The sequence below is a fragment of the Aquila chrysaetos genome, chromosome 1 (genome assembly GCF_900496995.4).
Source record: "Aquila chrysaetos chrysaetos chromosome 1, bAquChr1.4, whole genome shotgun sequence".
NCBI classification, from domain to species: Eukaryota; Metazoa; Chordata; class Aves; order Accipitriformes; family Accipitridae; genus Aquila; species Aquila chrysaetos.
The window spans coordinates 27,931,716-27,947,425 of record NC_044004.1 but is presented as its reverse complement, the minus strand read 5'-3'; the positions used below and the strand labels follow the sequence as shown (position 1 = coordinate 27,947,425).

Genomic DNA, 15,710 nt, shown 5'->3' with positions numbered 1-15,710 from the left:
TTTGAAATTTTTACCAGATGAGACCCAAATTGGAAACTGAATATATATTTTTTTTTCTACTTGAAGTGGTTTGAAACCACACAGCATAACAACTCCCACACAAAGTTTCGTTCCACTGAAATCGCTACACTGAACTCTTCAATTTTTCCCATAAGTGCAAGCTGTCAAGAGCAGAGCTTGTCAAGAGCACTTAGATATCTCTCTCTCTATATATATATATATATGTGTAGTTATTAGTATTGTTTGCTTGGGATGTTCATGATGGATAAAATTCATCCAAAGGCAGAGGAACAGCTAAGGACTGCATGCCACTTAATTCCTGTGTAGGCCTGCATATTAGCCTTAAAATAGAAATTAAGTGGGGCATGGCCTTCCCTCCTCCCACCCCCAAACGGGACTAAGTTAGATGTAAATTGCAATACCTAAAATAAGTAGAAAATTTTCCTTCACAAACTGTATGGAGTTAAAAAAAAAACACATAAAGTCTCACTGCTAAATCCAAGCAGTGGATGTAGCTTGATTTTGTAGTGCATTAAAGAGAACAGAGTGCGGTGGTCAGGAATTCCCTTGTAAATTTGCCTGCCATAAAGCTAGTTTTAACCTACAGCTCTAGTGGTAAGAGGCAAGCTGAATCCCTTGCTGGTCTCAGGGAGTGAATTGCTGTGTTGAGCTGGGCTCTCAGAACAGGATTTTCTTCTAAAACTGGAAATATCATTAATATGCCACAGAAAATGTCAGGGGTTTAGAGCTATCCTTTTATAGCTCTTAAAAATAATCTTTTTTAAAAATAAAATCAAAGTGAAATTAGACATAAAAGATAATCATTTACCATTGAAGTGTGATATTAAGTACTCAAAAGTCTGGTAATGAAAATGTTCCCACAGTAGCCATAACCTGTCATCAGATTTCACAGGTGATTTCTCTCTAAGCATTCAGTTTAGTGTAATACTTTGAACGTTGGCAAAAGGTAATAAAAAACCCTAGATATGCAAGGTGGTAAGTCCATCATAATGTGAGATTTGATGAGTATTTTTTCTATGATTGTATATTAATTGCAGTTAATTTTACTTAGATTCTTAAAATTAAATCATAAAACACAATAGGATTCATCTTATATTCACTCTGAATATAATATAATTTTGAGATAGTAGGTAGAGGGAAAGTTCATTCAGGGGTTTAACATAGCTGTGTACCAGACTGAAGGTCCTGTGTAGCCTATAAAAATAAGGACTTTTCCCTATGCAAAACAATGTGAAAAAAAATTGCATTTCATGCAAAATCATGTGCAAATCACATACTGCCAATGTTCTCAAGTGTGCAAAAATTATGAATCAACTGCAAATAATATTGTTGGATTAGATATAATTTCTTCTACACATACAAATAAAAATAACTTTTGTTCTCTTTGCTATTGTGTTTCTGAGCCATCCAATATAATTAGTCAGTTTAAAAACTTGTTGCCCTCCTGTTTTCATTTTTTATGAAATCAGTTAAAAAACATGGAATTTTTTTACTGCATCAGTATTTTTTTACATCCTAATTTTATTAACAATTTTGCTGCAATGTTTTTAAGATACATTCTCAATAAATATAAAGTATTGGTTAAAAATATTTTGCTTATGCAGGAGTTAGTTCCATTTATAGCTATACTAGTTCAAAGGAACCCTTAATTGGATTATTTGATTAATTCAATATACTATATCTAGTAGAACTGTTTTTTTTTTTAAAAAAAGTACTTTTGAAGAAACAGAAAATTATGAAGATAAAATATCCCCCAGAACTTTGTTTTCACTAGAATTACATCATAGAAAAACTCAAGACTTTGGGTCTGTTCATTTAGGGTTTTTTTTAAATTGGATTAGTTTTTTATTTAAATCAACAAACAGGCTTAATTTTGTAGCACTGGCAAGGGGATTGATAAAACTCAGATAATTTCATTTTTTTCATGTATATTTTCTGGAACAACAGTAAAAGATAGCATCTCTTTAACAGATTCCATTCTTCTTGATTGAGGTACTGCATATTGAACACATTTAAAGTGTTGGTTATGTATTGTTTCCAAATGACTATTTTTATATCAGTATCAACTCATCTACATGTCTTACATCCAGCTATAACTGTTGTACTCCAGAGCTAAGGTTTTCCGTTCTTCATGTCAATACAGTACTTATTAAAATAGCTAACCACAGCAATCTATGCATATGTTCACAACTTCTATTACATTCCACAGTAAAAATAAACTGATTTACAAACAAACAAATTATCTTTGAGACACTGTAGGAATAAAGTAGCTGAGTGAGGAAGAAGTTAATGCATGCATCTACCACTGCACATACAATAAACTGGGCATTTGACCTACAGAGAGAGAGAGGAGAATCATAGAATCATAGAATCATTGAGTAGTTTGGGTTGCAAGGGACCTTTGAAGGTCATCTAGTCCAACCCCCCTGCAATAAGCAGGGACATCTTCAACTAGATCAGGTTGCTCAGAGCCCCAGCCAACCTGACCTTGAATGTTTCCAGTGATGGGGCATCTACCATCTCTCTGGGGAGCCTGTTCCAGTGTTTCCCCACCCTCATTGTAAAAAATTTCTTCCTTATATCTAGTCTAAATCTACCCTCTTTTAGTTTAAAACCATTACCCCTTGTCCTATCACAGCAGACCCTACTAAAAAGTCCATCCCCATCTTTCTTATAAGCCCTCTTTAAGTGCTGAAAGGCTGCAATAAAGTCTCCCCGGAGCCTTCTCTTCTCCAGGCTGAACAACCTCAACTCTCTCAGCCTGTCCTCATAAGAGAGGTGTGATCATTTTTGTGGTCCTCCTCTGGACCTGCTCTAACAGGTCCTTGTCTTTCCTATGGTGAGGACCCCAGAGCTCGACGCAGTACTCCAGGTGGGGTCTCACCAGAGCAGAGCAGAGGGGCAGAATCACCTCCCTCAAACTGCTGGCCACACTTCTCTTGATGCAGCCCAGGATATGGTTGACTTTCTGGGCTGCAAGCACACATTGCCAGCTCATGCCCAGTTTTTCATCTGCCAGTACACCCAAGTCCTTCTCCACAGGGCTGCTCTCAAGCCCTTCATCCCCCAGCCTGTACTGATACCAGGGGCTGCCCCAACCCATGTGCAGGACCTTGCACTTGGCCTTGTGCATGAGGTTCACATGGGCCCACTTCTTGAGCTTGTCCAGGTCCCTCTGGATGGCATGCCATCCCTCAGACACGTCAACTGCACCACTCAGCTTGGTGTCATCTGCAAACTTGCTGAGGGTGCACTCAATCCTACTGTCCATGTCATTGATGAAGATATTGAACAGTACTGGCCCTAGTACTGACACCTGAGGGACACCACTCCTCACCGATGTCCACCTGGACATTGTGCTGTTGACCATTACCCTCTGGATGCAACCACCCAACCAATTCCTCATCCACTGAACAGTCCATCTATCAAATCCATCTCTCTCCAATTGAGAGAGAAGGATGTTGTGGGGGACTGTGTCAAATCCCTTACAGAAATCCAGATAGATGACATCCGTAGCTCTTCCTTTTTCTACAGAGGTAGTAACTCCATCCTAGAATGCCACTAGGTTGGTCAGGCAGGACTTACCCCTGGTGAAGCCAGTTTATGGAGCAGTTGGGTGAACTGGATTTGAATATGATTTCCTCTATTTTAAGCCTGTTGTATTAATATTTAAGAAAATAAGTGTATACAAAAACTGAAATACAGATAAGCAGAATATAATTATTTTATGCTTTTAAAGTTTCCAGTGTGGTATTTTTCTCTGTTGCAGGAGACAGAGCTAAAGAAATCATCAAATAGCTATTCAGACTGCACTTTATGAATATCCACAAGCAATTTAGACCTATCTAATGTTTATTTGACTTCCAGAAGTATGTGGTTACAATTTTCAACAAATAGTTATTTTGGCCAGTGGATGGTTTGCTGTTGTATTTGTCATGTTCTGTTCCTGACTGGAGCTCTGTTCCTCAGTTACTGTTTGACAGGGAATTCAGAGAGGACTTCTTCTGGTTTCTGTTTTGATTTTGTAACTGCTAGAAGCAGATTTTCACTGCAGAGAATTAGGTTTATAAGTTTCTAGTTCATTTTCCATGAATATTTTGTAGTAATTGCTTGAAAGTGATTCTTCTATCAGTTAGTTCTGCCAGGAAATGTTGGCTAAAATGTGTGCAGAGCAACATAGATGAGGAATAAATACAGTCAAAGTAAATGTAATATGCCTTCCTGATTAGAGAAATGTGTTTGAGATACTCTCTCAAGTGTACTAGACTTGGGAGTCTAGTAGCCACTGTAACAGAGGTGGTGAGTAAGCCCAGGTAAAAGGCAAGCTCATTTTCTAAGAGAGGCAGAGCCATTTAAGAGCGGTAAAGGAAAAAGAAGTGGGAAGTTCAGTGTCTACTTGAACTGCCTGGAGGAGAACTGTTACCTGGGAGGTGTTCAGAGAACTGGGCAGTAGACAGGGCAACTGGACATAGCTGGGTGGAGAAGAATGAGTTGGAGAGGACCAAGATGCAGTGACTCACTTCCAGCTTCTCTAAGTTGGGGAACCAGCAGCAGGTGGGAGATCCTAGAAAGGGCAGGAGCAGAAGGGACAGGTTGAAGTTTTTTAGTGTTACGTGTGGACTTGGCAGTGTTAGGTTAACAGTTAGACTTGATGATCTTAAAGGTCTTTCCCAACCTAAATGATTCTATGTGCACAGTGGAGCAAATATACTTTCTCTGAGTTTTTACGATCTATTCTGCACTCCTGAAAAGTAAGTAGTTTGAGGCAGACTGAGCTATTTTAAGGTCTTTGGTGTTATTCTGGAAGGGCTGAGAATGTACAGTGGAAACAGCATCCCATCACACAATCCCAGCCACAAATGAGCATGCCAGCATACAGGGCAATAAGGAGATGTTTTCCGAATTAGAGATGTAGCTAAATTTATCTGATAATCCCTAATGTTGAAAATTAAACAAATCACTTTTGAGGATTCTTTCATATGTATTTATAAATTCTTTTCGAGTTCCAGCAGGTGGAAAATATTGTGAGAAAAACCTCCCCTCTAGCAGAACTGTTGTTTCTGTTAATAACACACTACTGAGAAAGAAGTGCAGGAGCATATAAAGAATTCTTTGTGAGGGAGGATTTGTTAATTTTTAAAAGGAGAGGTGTGGGAGAAACCTGTGTTTGAAGTCATTGTGAATTTAGGCAATTCAGTGAAGCATACAGGGCTCAGTGCTGTAAGGTACTGAACCTCAGGGCTGTGATCCAAAAAAGCATTTAAATACCTGCCTATTGTCAGGCTCCTGAATAATCTTGTAGCAGGAAATGGAATTTGTTATATTCTTGAAGGTGTATTTCAGTGCTTTTATGTAATAGATCCTTAGTATGTTGCCAGTTTGAGCCCTTGAGAAGCAAGGAGTACCAATAAAGAAGTAAGTATAAAAATAGACCAGCTAGAAATAATATCTCGATTTATGAAGTTACAGCAAAAAAAAAAAAATGGGCAGGAAAGACAGAGTTGAAGACTACAGGGTGTTGCTAACAGAAAACTGTAGTTTCTTAGTCATAGAGTATGTTGTTAGATTTGAAGGAGCTAAGATTTTAAACTAGATTAGATATTGATGTTAATCATGTTATTGAAAATCAGAGTAACAATACTGAAATCACTATCTGATTAACTACTCAGTTTTATAATCGCATGCTGCAAAACCAGAGTAATTCCATAATGCCAGCTGACTCTTGATTTAGCATATTCATATAATGGTTTGAGGTATGAAATGAAATGCCAGATACAACAATAGAAGGAAGGCATGTAAATCTATTTAAGAAGGTGAACTTATTTCTGGAAGAGAAAGAGGAGGAGAATCACTGCAGCCATGTGCTAAATATTTCGGTTGAATATAATGAAGTAGAAAATCATTTGTGTTTTTCACTCTGAATAATGTAAGTACAAGCCCTGATGGATTGTTGTCTTTCCTCTTTGGATCTTGGTTATTCATGGGTTTCTCTAGACAGACTACAGAAATGTGACATAGCATCCTGGGATGCTGGCTAAAACAAAAGAAAAGCAGGTTGTTGAATGCTGCTGTTGTTAGATTACTATTTATTTGCTTCTGTGTTTTGCTTTGTTTTGTTTTCCCCTGTGTCTCATATAAAATACTGCAATCTTCTTAGATTCCTTTGGATCATAGAACTGCAGTCAGAAAGACACTAGAGTGTTCATATTGCTCCTGCATTCTTTGTAATTGTAATTATATTTCTAATTTGTAATACTGAAAAACAGAATACTAAGTGACTCAAAAATCTTCTTGCAGCTCTGTCCCAGTAACTCAAGGTTGAGCTGTCATACCCTGAGTTTTGGTACTGGCAAAGGCAGTTAACTGATGCTGGTGGTGGTTGGGTAAACTGTAAGGATAATCTAGTTTTTGTAAGATATTTAGATACCTAAACTATTTGGACACTTTCAGGGTTTGTAGCAGACACACAACTGCCACTGAAGCCCCAGTCTACATTTTCATTTAGATGTTTCAACATCTGTGAAATTTTTCTCTTTGGTCTGATCCAACGCCTCTTGAACTCTGTAGATATTTCTGTGAGCTTTAGATAGTGTCTAAATTAAGATCATGATGTTTATATGATGTCAGCATAGCATCATTTCACTTCACAGCTGGAGTTTTGAAATAAGGCTTCAGAAATTAAAATGCTTGCACAGATTTAGAGGCTACCACTTAATTTTCACATTCATATTCTGCTTAAGACTTCAAAGCAAAAGTGATATCTGGAGAGAATAACAGCCTAGATCCGATTTTTAGGCGTGTGAAGTGCTGAGCAGTGCCTGCTGATAGGCCATCAGACCACTCTCCCTGCCATTGCAGAGTGCCTCTTTCCCGATAACTTCATAACCTCCTTTTCCCTGCCAGATTGTGCTGTAAAAGGTGTACAACTGAATTCTGAGCTGGCACTGAGGCAAGTCTGGGACAATAACTGACACTAAGAAGTGCAGTGAAATCACCACAGGATAAAAAAAAAGGAAAAAAAGCCTAAAGACTCTGTCAGTACTGAGTGAGCTCTCTGTTGTTCTAGGATTAATACTCCTTTTTTTTGTCCAGGGCTTCTGCAGAGTTGACCTCTGCAGAGCATAGTATCAGTAGCCTCTTCTGAAAAGGTGAGTTAAGAGCTTCCAAAAAAAAAAATCGAAGCCCTTGGAATATTTTTATTTAGGCAAAGAGTTTGCAAATTGTATGGTAGTATTTTCCTAACACTACAAAATCTAATTTCTCATAATAAACTTCTTGGGGTGTAATAGCAAGCTAGCTCATTTAAACTTGCCTGCAGGGATTTCCGGTACAGATAATCTGTGAGGATTTTGCACATTTCCTTACCTGGATTCTTAGGCAGGCAGTGAAGTTATTCTTGCTGTAAACATTTTTAGGAGTGAGAATTTTGAGGACCAGACCTTCAACTTGTGTACCAGTCTGGTATAGCTCTTTTGACTACATGGAGCTGCCACCAATTCATGCCAGCCGAGACCCTGAGTCACGTTTTTCTAAATGCTGTCTGATCAGTTTTCTCTGTAAACCAGTGCTTGCTTAATACTTTTTCTCTCCTGACTTGTACTAGGGCCCCCCCAGCGAACCGTTTCCCCCAAACAAGACCACGAAGAAAGGAAGCACGACAAAGTCTTGGACAAGGGCAGTGAAAGCGGGACTTCCTGTAATGAGTTGTCCACCTCGAGCTGTGACAGCCACTCGGAAGCGAGCACTCCTCAAGAAAATGCCACCAGCACTCAGCCATCCACAGCCCACCAGCCAAATACTCTGACTTTGGATCGTCCGTCTAAGAAGGCCCCAGTGCAGTGGATGCCACCACCAGACAAACGCAGGAACAGTGAACTCTTTCAAACTCTCATTAGCAAGTCCAGAGAAACAAATCTTTCCAAAAAGAAGGTATGTGAGAAGCTGAGTGTTGAGGAAGAAATGAGAAAATGTATCCAAGATTTTAAAAAAATCCACATTCCAGATTATTTTCCAGAGCGCAAACGTCCCTGGCAGTCTGAACTCTTGCAGAAATATGGGTTATAGTAATCAACACTTTCATGACGTATCTCTGGGGCATTTGATGTTTATTAAGTTGCCACTAACTTACTGATGTCCTCCTCCTGGCCAACTCTGCCACCAGAGCTATTCCTGCTTTATTTCTTTCTGTGAACAGTGGATGTTGGATAGTACATGGTTTCTTTAAAAATATATATAAAAAGATAGAAATTTTAAAAATACAAAAGGCGTCTCATCTAAACCACCTCATAATAGCAAAGAAAAAAGTGCATGGTCAAGAAAGATGGTTTTCGAACCGTAGTCAGTTGAGCTTCATTATCGTTTTGGAACTTACCGAATAAAAATCTCAATCATCAGTTAATGCCTCGTTTTATGTCACCAATAAAAATGACTCAGACTTGCTATGGATGAAGAGAAACAGGGTTTAAAATTCGATTGAACTGGTTTCAGAACTAATTCCCAATGTTCTTTCAATGTTAATGCAATAAAGCAAATACCTATTTTGCATGAGCACAATGTTACAAATAAATCACACAAGAACAAGAGGTTGTCTGTTGCTTGGAGAATTATTTGTTTGATACGAAGCCTATAAACGTAAAACTTTTAAGGGATTGAATTTACTTTGTTCTGGATCTGTGATTTTTTTGTGTGTACAGTGTTCTGTATGTAAGGATGGTGTAAATATGCCTTATACTGTTTTATTATTGCACCAACAACGTTCCTCTATTAGTGCTTGTCAGGATTATTTCTGTGAAATGCAAACTTATGGCAGATTGTGAAAACTGGTTTGGTGGTCTGAAAGTTTCTGTTATGTTAGTCGCTAAAATTGGAGAAAAATAAAAGAGACTTTAATGTATTTATTAAAAGAACCGTCTGGTAGATTTTCTTGGCTATTGTTACCTCCTCTTTTTAAAAAAATATAGAATCAAGCAAATCGTTACTTTTTGTTGAATGTTTTCATAACTACTCTGCTGACAAAAAAAACCAAAACCCCAAACAAAAAACAGGTTTCAAGATGGAGTGAAAAGTATTTAGGGTAGTGGCATTTAATTGGAACCACCATACAGACTTTCCAAGAGGAAGAGAGTTATACTAAGAAGCAGCGGGGAATGAACTAAAAAACTGAGTGGTTTTACTAACAGAGCAGAAAGCAGTTCCAATCTGACAAGTTCACAAAAATCAGCTTAGAAGTAGAAGATTTAAAATGCCACAGCAGAGTGCGCTACATTTACAAATGAAAAGTTTTCTATGAATAGTCAACTCTATATGACAAACTTATTTTCTCAGCCCAGATACAGGAAAATCAATACCTTTCTCATTACAACATCACCAAGACAGCAACTGTGGTTCAGACAGCCATAGCTGGAATGGGTAAGGACCACTGGAGTTTGCAAAAGAGCTGCTGAGTTCTTACAGACTTGAAATTATTACTGCATGCACACACACAAACATACACATACACCTTTAGAAGGGTTCATCCCCATATGTATTCTGTAGCAGGAACTGTACGACTGTGTCAGAAGAGATGTTTTACATCTGATGGTAATTTTAACTGGTTTAGCTAAAGTAAAGAGGACTTGTGTTGTAATTTCCAGGGTTATTGCTAATGCCTGTATTACTTTTCAGTCCCCTAACGGGCTACTTTAAGACTGCATACTTTTGATAGTAGTAGCTCAGCAACTTCATTCACTTTTTTTTTTTTAACCTATTTGGACCTAGTTACTCTCCTATTCAGTTAGTCAGCTGGCTCCGACATTTCATCTTTTCACATCTTTATAACTTGAAAGAGTATACCTGGAATAAGTCTGGTCTGAACTATGCAGTCCAGTGTAAAATCATTTGGCTTCTCAGCTCTGCCCTTATGTTCCTTGCTTGCTTCTTTCTCTAGGGTCCAAAAGACCCATTCCTTCTTTTGGAAGATTCTTGCTTCTTAGACATGTTTAGCATTTGCTTTCTCTTTTTTTTTAATCTTTGGCTTCCTAGTCTTTACCTGATGAAATTTCCAGCTATTTAACCATGACTTACTAACCTCCGCTGGATACAATTCTGGTTTTATTTAGTCTAAAGTTAGACTGTTATTGAGAGCTTTTAAAAATCTCACACTGAGATTTCTTCTAGCCTTTTGAATCTGTCTTCATTACACCTCTCACACCTTATGCTGTTTTCTGTTATCTTTGTTTAGGCTAAGTTTCCATCTGAGATGATATGTTTTAGGTTCAGACAGCATCCTGAACCTTCCCATTAAACCTTGCCATTGAGTTTGGAGGTTTGTTTTGCCTTTCTAGTTATTCTCAGTACTACAGGCAGTACCTGCCTGAGGTATGTTTAGGTGATTGTTTGACCTGTGTATTCATTTTAATTTGTCCGTATATAGATGTTTTTATGAGCTTATTAATTTTTATTTTTTTTAACATGCTACATAAAATTTCTCAGAGCATTTTTAATTCATTCTTGAGGAGAACAGAATATTGTCTTAATACATATCTTAACACATGAGCAGCGTAAGGTTTTTGATAACCGCTTTCCTTGTGTTCACAAGGCATGTGAGTGATGTGGCAGATAAACTACATTGCTGTTACTTAGCAACCACACCGGAATCTTGAGATGAAGGGTTTGGGGTTTGGAATTGCACACTGTACACTGTCCTCCTTCTTTCAGAGTGAAAAATTGGGATGTGTTATAGTCGGAGAGAGAGTAGGAGAAAACAAGGGCTCCTGTGAATCCTTCAGTCATATTCTTTAATTCCCATCAGCCAGTTACAGCTCCCCCCCATCTATATGGTTATTAATCTACAGTTTTCAGATTCCAGCCTGTAATTAGGGAGAAAGCAAGCTGAGATGTGTGGTGGGAGAGAGGAGCTTGTGGGCGGTTAGATGGCTAAGGCTGGTAGGAAATTCCGAGGTGTTACAAGAGAATTGTGTGTTAGAAGTACATGGGGGGTTTGATTGTTTCCCTTTGTCTTCCGTTTTTCTTACTTTTCTACGATAGCTGCTTTTTCTTTTTCCTTTTCAGTCTTCTTTTTCTCTTCTTTCCAGCTACTCACTTTGTTACACACAGGAATAGTCTACTGTGGAAATCTGTGCCTTTTATTAGACTTCAGTGGAGGTGGTCAGTACGTTAAAATTCTACTCCATATGAAGTTTGTGGTTTTAAAACATAATGTTTTTCTGGAAGGGAAAGAAGGATCAAAAGATTGACATTTCTCAATCTTAAATTTTAAAAGGAATGTAAATAATAAATAAAGTTTGTATTTTTCTTCAATATTTCAATTACAATTTTTATATTAATTTCAAGTTTTATAGGGTTATGTTTTACAGTTATAATTATGACATATTTAGTTTAGTGTCATTAAAGACCAAGTAGCTTTTAGTCAGCAGTTGCTATTATAAATTGTAATTGATAATTGTTTTCATAAAATATATTAAAAAAATTTTAAAAAGATAAAATACAAAGAAGAAATATAACATGTAAATGAAGCATATTTCTGGAAGGAAAGTAATTCCCATAAAAAATTGAATTATTTCTTTTTCAGAATTTTTTTCTAAATCAACACAATCCCTTAATTCATGGTTGCATTGGGAATTCAACATGGAATACATATCCCTTTATGTTTTTCAGCCAAGTTTAATTCTTAATTTTTAATGTGTTCAGCAATATAGAATGCTATATTCTAGATTATTTTTAAAGATTTGGCGCCAATAAAAATAAAACAAATCTTCCTTCACAAGTAGTCTCCCAGTTAAGCTGTTATTTCACAAAAGTTATCATTGCTCATGTTTATTCACTATAAAAGTTAATTTTAAGACCTCGTAATGGATGTTATGTGTGCCAATTTTTATATACTTTATTGTTCTAACTGAACAGATGGGGACTAGAGATACAGTTTTGCCATACAATGATGTTTACACCTTTAAAATGTGTGAACAAAGATCAGAATTACATGGTGGACTAATTAGTCTATTGCTGAAGGAATATTTCTGAGCCCTTCTTCCACTAACAAAAGTTACAAGTCTTAGAATAATTGAAATTAATTTTGAAATAGAATTTTAGAATTTGCCTTGATTCACATTGAATAAATTAAAAAAATGCTAAATTGTATAAAAAGCATCATTTTGTGGCCTTCTTTTAAAAAAAAGTGCTATGCAAAATCATTTGACTTGCTAATGCTGTCTTTGTTCAAGTAATGATATTCAAAAATATACTTCCTCCTGGAGGTGGAAAACCCGATTTAGTATACTTAGTAATGAGAGGGCAATATTGGGTTCCCTCTATGAGTGACTCATGTCCTGAACCAAGCTTTTTGGGATGCTCAGAAATTCTTGAGAAACCTCTAGCTTTTTGCAGGATCACACCACTGGTATGGCTCACCTCAAAAATAGCATTCACACATTACTTCAGCTTACATATTGCAGGCCATCAAGTAGTTTCTTCTTTTCCGGGATCCGTTATCTAGAAGTAATTTTCAACCTGTTTCATGTTTTGTGCTCTACCCCTCTCTTTTCCATCGTTACTATGGACATTCATACAAACACTTTTATTTAAGTGTTTCTCTCTTCCTTGCTTGAAGACACGTGTCCAAATTCAGAAGGGACTACTGTAGTCTTCACACTGGAAAATGACGGGGGAAGCTGGGCACACTGGGAATGTTACTGGTTTGAATAACCTTTAGCACTGCTGGCAAGAGGATGCCATAAAGCACGAGCTGGAAGGCAAAATCACGTCACCCTACAGCTCATGCTGTCTTTCAGACTGTCATGCACCAGATACCTTTGGCGGAGTCCAGTCATCCAACGAAGCGAGCCATAAAGACATTATTCACTGATAAATGAGCTCCTGATGCTGTCAGCATCCAGGCTGCCATCCATGCCTGCTGTGCATGGTATTGCAGCTAAATCTGTGATCCCAGTTCAGATGTGGTAATGCTGGGTTGCGTGAGGCTGGTGTAGGTAAGAGCTGCAAGAGCTACTACTCACACAGTATATCCGTTCATGGAGATATACTATTTATGGCAGGCTGCTGTAGTGGATACCTGCCTTCACAGAGGTACACCCTGCATCACTGTATCTGAACTGGGACCACTGTTTTATTCTGCTGGATCACCACTGTTTACACAGAAAGCAGCTGTGCTGTGGGACCAAATCCTGGTGTCCTTACATTTAGATCTCCAGCAGAAAATGGAGATCTGTGCTGCTGTAGCACACTGTTCCATCTTTGAAACCAGGCTCGTGACAGTGTGAAATGGGGTGCTGAGAAAACAAAGTACAAATGGTGCCCAGAAGAGAAACTCAGTACCGACTGTGGTCCCATCTGTTTGGAGCCTGGCACCCTGGCAATCCTCAGCTGAAGGCATTAGATTGTGTAAGACACATTGGGGAACAGCACAAATGGAGTGAGTGCAGTTAATGAAGAATATAAAAGAATAAATATTTGGGAATTTTCTCCTCCCCTAAGGGTTCCTCCTCTTCTTGCTGGGCCATCTCTTCTCCTCAAATAATAAGAAAGGAAAAGGGATTGTGAAAAACAATAATAGAGCAGATGGAGGTAGTGGAAATTTCTGTGTCTTTCTGTTGTATTGCCTTTTAAAATTCCTCTATTTCTTCCCAATGTTACTTTATGTTCCTTTATATACAGAAAAAGGGAATGTAGAAATAGCTTGATGGGATTAGTTCTGAGATCCTGGATCATATAATCTTTCATACACATAGTAGTTGAAGTTCTAGTATTAAGCATGCTAAGTGTTTCAATTACAATGCAGTGTAATTTTTAGCAAGAAGTCACTCAAGAACAGATGATTACCAGAAACAAGAAGTAAATTAAATTAACATAAAAGGAGGGGAGATCACAAATAGGCAATAAATAATCTTTCCAGATTCTGAAGCAATACTGAATGCTGGAATATTATCACTTTATCTACTATCTGCGTAACATCCATGGAATTCATTAATTTAATATTGGTCAATTCATAATGTGCCCAAAGCTTAGATTCCTCGTGATAGATTTCTGAAAGATTGTTTTCTTCATAAATGTATACTGGACATCTTAAATGTAAATTTTGACAGTGGGCAACACCTGATGGAATACTTCTCATCCCTACTAGATTGTTAGTTTGGCCTAGGATGAAGTGTGGACACCATCAATCAATGACCCTAAAAAGCTTTTATTCTGTTTCTCTTCCTATTTAGGTGAATTTTATGTTCCATGTGGTGTCACTTCTCTGGGGAAGGTAGCATTAGATTCAATGCAGCACAAAACAGTCACTGACACTTTGGCCCTCAATTGTTCTGATTTATACCTACCCTTGATTTAAATTACATTAGTAAGCTTCTGACATCAGCAGCTGAGATGACTGCTCAGTGATTGAACACCTGCCATACAGTCGAGAAATGAGCTGAAAGAAGATAGGGTTAAAAGAGTCCTCTGTGCCACTGTGGATTTGGAGGCATCCCAAAGGATTAGAAGCCCCAGCCTCTCCAGGACATGGCATGTGGTGCTTCCATCTCTGGACAGAGAGGGACAAGGAGCCCTCGCGTACCCTTCTCCAAGGGAAAGCTTGGTTTCACCATCTTGCAGAACTAAGCCTAGTCTTTGAGAAAAAGCAGGTGCTCTTTCAACAGGTTTTATGATGCTAGACCCGAATGTCCTCATGGAGAAATTAAGCAGTGCCCTCTTGGTCCCTGAAGAGAAAGTAGGCTTGGCTTCTATTTTTGTGACTACAGCCACTAAATTTATGTGAATAATTACCTGGAACTTCTCTGGCAAGTGCAGGTCTGTCTTTTCAAACATGTCTTCTTACTCTCCTTGAACTTCTTCCAACTGTTCAATACTCTTTTGGAAAAGAGATACCCGCAAATGCACATATTCTAGTTTTGGTCAGTAATGGAAGGACAGAGGTAGAAAAAAAGGTTATTCCCTTCCTGTACTGTGATGGGATGTTTCCATATATAGAATTCATTATTGCATGCTCTTTTTTACTGCCTCCTTATATTGCAAAGTTATGTCACTTTTCTTGACTTTTTTTTTTTTTTTTCCTTTTTTTTTAACATTTCTTTCTACTGGTTACTTGAGCCCTCTGGAAATACACAGCACAGACTTTCAATTATTTCTAACCAGACCACTTTCTTCAAGGGTTCAGTCACATTTTACCTTTCTCTATGTTTCTAATTACTTATGAGTCTTTCTTTTCTTTCTTTTTTAACTGAATTTCATGAACATCCCACTTACTTTATCATAGATAATTAGAGAAGATGGCAAATAAAACATATGAGAGAGATTTTCAAAGAGAGATCCCCAGTTCCCTGTGGCATTTACTGAGACTTGGGCATGTAACTTTTTCTTTTCCCTGTCTCTGAAAAACTCATGTTATCTCTGCAGTGATCTCTATGCCCTTCCCCTCATCTCAATAGGACTTGTCAATCATTTTTAACTGCAGCTTCCCACTTCCACGCCAAGTCAATTTGAATTAATTTTACAAGTGAGGTTTCTTGAAATTGAAATCAGGAATCATTACACTATCCCATTCCCTTCATCCCCTAATTCTGTAGTGCTTACTGAAAGGAATAATCAAGTTTGTCTGACAAGAGCTATGTTTTAATACTGCTTGCGAGTCTGTCTCGTTCTCACACTGTGGTAAACAGTAATTGCCTGAGCCAGCC

The 15,710-nt window shown here is 37.8% G+C and overlaps 1 protein-coding gene across 1 annotated transcript in view; it reads left to right on the top strand.

Moving 5' to 3' along the window:
• The window catches only part of KCTD8 (potassium channel tetramerization domain containing 8), a 102,807-nt gene extending 93,893 nt beyond the window's left edge, over nucleotides 1–8,914 (top strand). The window contains exon 2 of the mRNA XM_030025309.2: nucleotides 7,625–8,914. Coding sequence (XP_029881169.1) covers nucleotides 7,625–8,085 — 461 coding nt within the window. The 3' untranslated portion in view covers nucleotides 8,086–8,914. The remainder of the gene's footprint in view (nucleotides 1–7,624) is intronic.
• Nucleotides 8,915–15,710: the final 6,796 nt, after the last annotated feature.